The sequence below is a fragment of a genome, unplaced genomic scaffold (genome assembly GCF_019419815.1).
Source record: "Pyrus x bretschneideri cultivar Hongxiangsu unplaced genomic scaffold, Pyrus_bretschneideri_v1 Contig18, whole genome shotgun sequence".
Taxonomy (NCBI): domain Eukaryota; kingdom Viridiplantae; phylum Streptophyta; class Magnoliopsida; order Rosales; family Rosaceae; genus Pyrus; species Pyrus x bretschneideri.
The window spans coordinates 3,015,889-3,020,516 of NW_025999479.1; the positions used below are offsets into that span (position 1 = coordinate 3,015,889).

At 41.7% G+C, this 4,628-nt stretch overlaps 1 protein-coding gene across 1 annotated transcript; it reads left to right on the top strand.

The window, feature by feature from the left end:
* The first annotated feature begins 2,678 nt into the window (after positions 1-2,678).
* Positions 2,679-4,170, top strand: LOC103940605. Its single transcript, XM_009350752.3, has one exon. The coding sequence runs from the start codon at positions 2,721-2,723 to the stop codon at positions 4,086-4,088; it is 1,368 nt and encodes a 455-aa protein (XP_009349027.2). The 5' UTR covers positions 2,679-2,720; the 3' UTR covers positions 4,089-4,170.
* Positions 4,171-4,628: the final 458 nt, after the last annotated feature.

Sequence of the window (4,628 nt, forward strand, 5' to 3'; positions counted from 1 at the left end):
AAGGACAAACTGAAAGCTTTCCCAAAATCATAGGGTTGCACCAAGGCTCAACTTTAAGTCTTACCTTTTTGCTTTGGTAATGGACAAGATAATGGGACATATTCAAATCTTACTTTTTGCAAATCATATAGTGTGGACAGATGAAATGCAGGAGAGAGTAAATGTGAAACTTAACATTTGACGGGAGGTGTTAGAATCTAAAATAACATTTGACGGGAGGTGTTAGAATCTAAAAGTCTTTGCTTAAGTAGGTCGAATACAGAGTATATGGAGTGCCAAATTCATTGGAAATGCAAGTCCAAATGAGATAGGTGTGAAGATTGGAGATCAAGAAGTACAAAGAGTGAACGCTTTTGTTATCTTGGATCTCAACCATAGAATACAAGTTGGATGGATGAAGTAGAATAGTGCATTGGGTGTGTATTGTACGATTGTTGTATGCCACTAAAGCTCAAGGAAATTTTTTATAGAACGCCAATAAGGCATTCAAAGCTTTATGACACGGAATGTTGGGCCGTCAAAAAGCAACACATGCAAAAAATGAGTGTCATGGATATGAGAATGCTTCGTTGAATGTGTGGGCACACGAGAAAGGAAATGATTAAGAATGAAGGTATCTGAGTAAAGCAGTTCAAAGATAGACTAACAGTAATATGAAATTGTCAGGTATGAAAGTGATATGATAAAAGTAAGTATAGTAAAGTGAGATTCTTGCAAAATTTGAGGTATTCAAGTGAAAATTAAGATATAAGCAACCCCTTTTGATCTTGATAAATGACCAACCAATTTATCTATTGACAAAAGTGGGGCAACTTAATTGTGATTATTGACCAATGAAGTCATTGTCTAACCATTATTTGTCATTAAGTCATAATCGATTAAGACTACTAATAATAAGTCCAGTAAGCACATAAGTTTTAGTGTTGCCAGTCATTTAAGAAAAATCGTGCTACACTTATGATTTATTTGTACTATTATTTATACTATTTTTTAAATAAAAGTATGGCTCACAAAATATGTGAACCCTATCTATATTAAAGAGTTGATACACATGAATGGCAAGAATAGAATTTTTTTAGTGTAAATTACATAAAACTACCTCAACTATTAGTCATTAATAGTTTCATACCTCGCCTTTAAAAAGTTTCAATGTCATACCTCATCTACGAATTTGTTACAATTTCATACCTTCCGTCAGTTGTCTGTCAATTCTTCCGTTAAAATGCTGATGTGGCAAGTGACGGGACCCATTTTCCATTAAAAAATTAAAAAAAATAAAATCATTTTTTTTGGCATGGGGACCCACCCCTTCCCTCACCCTTTCTTCCGTTGCCCCCCTTATCCCACCCAAAACCTAGATCCCTTCCCTGCAACCCCCGACCCTTTCCCCGCCCACGCCAACATCTCCACCCACCACCACCTCTTCCTCCCCCGACCCCTTCCCCACCCACGCCAACATCTCCCCCCCCTCCCGACCCACCACCTCCTTCTCTTCTTCTTCTTCTTCTTCTTCTTCTTCCCCATCCACCCGTGTCTTCCCCCTCTCCCCCCCCCAACACCCCCAACCTTCCTTCACCACCCCACCGTCGCCTTCTCTTCCTCCATCTCCACCTCTTGCCATCTAACCCATGGATCCCCCTTCCCTCCATTGATCTGCACCCGGAAGCGCGAAACGGCGATGTCAACCTGAACCCAGACGGGATGTTTGTCGGGTTGGGCATGTTCAAGAGCAGCGACCCGGTGAAGTGGGCGAGGGCGATTGTGCAGGCGGTGACGCACTCTCGGGACTCAGATGTGCTGGCGGAGGTGAGCTACAGGTTGGGGGAGGTGATGGTGGGGTTTAAGAGACTGTTTGGATGGATTAGTGGGTTTAAGGGACTATTTGGATGGATTGTTGATGTGATGTTCCTCGTCAGCGTGGATATGGGGAAGAGAGGGCGGCGGTGGGGTGGTGAAGGAAGGTTGTTTTTTTGGGGGGGGGGGGGGCAGGAGGGGGACATTGGTGGATGGAGAAGAACAGAAGAAGAAGAAGAAGGGGGGACACGGGTAGACGGGTGGGTCCCCCATATCAAAGATATGATAAATGAATTAGGAACCAAAATGCCACAATGGCGATGAACCCAAAAAAGAGGAAAGGAAAACTAACAAAAAAAACTTGAAAATTTTGAATTTTAACGACAAGGATAAAATAAAAGGTAAAATAAATAATATCATAATTGACTTTTTAGTATAAAAATATAATTTTTTGTTAAAATGAACAAGAAGTTTTTCGTTAAAGTTTCAAAAAAAAAAAAAATTAAAAACACGTCACAATGACATTGACAATCAATTAGAAACCAAAACAGCTAAGATAAACTGTAAGTTGGTCTTGCATTCACATTGAGCCCAAAACAGCAGAGGATCCTGGTAAAACCGCGTCGCAAGGGGAGTTCTACACAGTGGTGGACACTGCCTAGTTGCACCATGTGACTGATCTCACCTTTGCTCCTTTAAAATCTACCCTCCTCCACTCCTTCCTTCTCTGATTCACTTCTCTGCATGTTCAACAACCTATATACAATTCCTCTCTCTCTACTCTCTCTACTCTTTTTCTCTCTCTCTCTCTCTCTTCTGTCTTTGTGTATACACACACACAGTGTTTCTAATTGTAGATCCAGTCCAAGCTTTGAGGTGGAACAAGATCTTTGAAGGGGAAGGGGAAGCCCCTCATCGGTTCAGAAATGGCTCCACTCATGCACTTGAGTTTCAGAAAGGTACTCCTGCTTTCCTCTGCTCTTGTCTTCTTCTTGCCTACTCTCCTCCTTTCTGCCCACTCTGAGTCCGTTGAGAGCTCACACTCTGTTGCCAGTACAAGGAAAATCTTGTTAGAATTAGAAATCGACCCAGACCAGGACCTGCCCAAAAAGACCAAGACCTCCACCACCACCAAATCCTCAAAAAACCAGACCAAATTGATCAAACCCACCTTGTCATCCTCAAAAAACAAGACCGAATTGATCAAACCAACCTTGTCTTCCTCGAAAAACCAGACCAAACTCCTCAAACCCAATCTGTCTTCCTCCAAGAACCAAACCAAGATTTTGAAATCCACCAAGAATGTCCAGTTGAAGCTGCTCAATCCCACATCAAAACCCTCAAATTCCACCAAACCCGCATCAAATTCCTCGAAGAAAACCTCAGATTCCACCAAACCCACATCAAATTCCTCGAAGAAAACCTCAAATTCCATCAAACCAAGCTCACCCAAGAACCAAACAACCAAACGCACCACCCCAAAACAATACCACAACCTCGTCGACAAGAAAAAAACCACCGACACCAAAAGACCCACCCAACAAAAACCCAAAAAACAAATCGAACCCAGCTGGATCGACCAAGAAGACGACACCGATTTCGTGTCGGATTTCACCGACTTACCCGGGAAATTCCAGCAATCCCTAATCCCAGATTTGGAGAGAATCTCGACCACCTCGAAGAATTACCTCACCAAAGCCAACAAACAAATGACGAACCAGTTCAAGCCCATTGTCGGCAACAAGTACGCTGCCAGCATCGCCTCCGCCATGTCGTGCGCCTTCCTGTTGATCCCTCTGCTGTTAGTCTCTCTCCTCTTCAACCGCATCAAAGCCTACTTCTCTCTCCAAAAGCTGTTGATCTTCGTCCAAGTCTACCTCTCCATCTACTTCTCCATCCTCTGCCTCTCTGCTCTCGTCACCGGACTCGAACCTCTAAAGTTTTTCTACGCTACTTCGCAGTCCACCTACGTCTGCCTGCAGGTACTGCAGACTCTCGGCTACGTCTTGTACCTGCTGCTTCTGCTCATGTACTTGGTTCTGGTTTTCTCGACCGATTCTGGGCTGGGCTCGAAAGTGTTGGGCCTGGCCCAGATATTCGTGGGGTTCGCCGTTGGGCTTCATTACTACATGTCGGTGTTTCATAGGGCTGTGCTGAAGCAGCGGCCCAAGACCAACTGGAAGGTGCATGGAATATACGCCACATGTTTTCTTGTGATTTGTCTGTTTGTCACCGCCGAGAGGAGGAAGAAGGGTTACTTGGAAGAGGGAGGTGAGGAGGGCAAGAAGAGTTAATTTTTTACTCACGGAGGGTTTAAACAACCAATGAAATTCTTGGTATACAAATCAAAATAATAAAACCACTTCAATTGGTTTAGAGCTTGTTGTTTGTAACTTTTGTAATTTTATTTTTTTTAGATTTAAAGTTGGAGTAATGTTAAAAAGACTAAATTTTAAAACCAAATATATAAATCAAATGATGTATCACCAATAAGAAACAATCATGTTAATCAACACTTAATTAATAATCCAATTACTACAACCATATCATTTGGTTTGCAAATTTAATTTTAAAAATTTGTTTTCCCTAGCATTACTCTTAAAATTGTAGTTAGGGAGAATTTATTATTTAGGGTTATTATACAAAATGGTCCATGAGATTTGCATGATCAATAGAAATGGTCCCTGAGATTGTCCACCATCCATGATTTTGGTCTTTCTGTTAAAAATGATTTTGGGTAATTTTCAAAACTTTGTAACTCAATCGTTTCTTAACCAAATTCGACCCATAATATATCAAAATGAAGATAGAAAAGTGTAGAATAAGATTATACC

Excerpts from the sequence above, each read along its gene's own strand:
- LOC103940605 (XM_009350752.3), top strand. The coding sequence starts at position 2,721 with ATGGCTCCACTCATGCACTTGAGTTTCAGAAAGGTACTCCTGCTTTCC.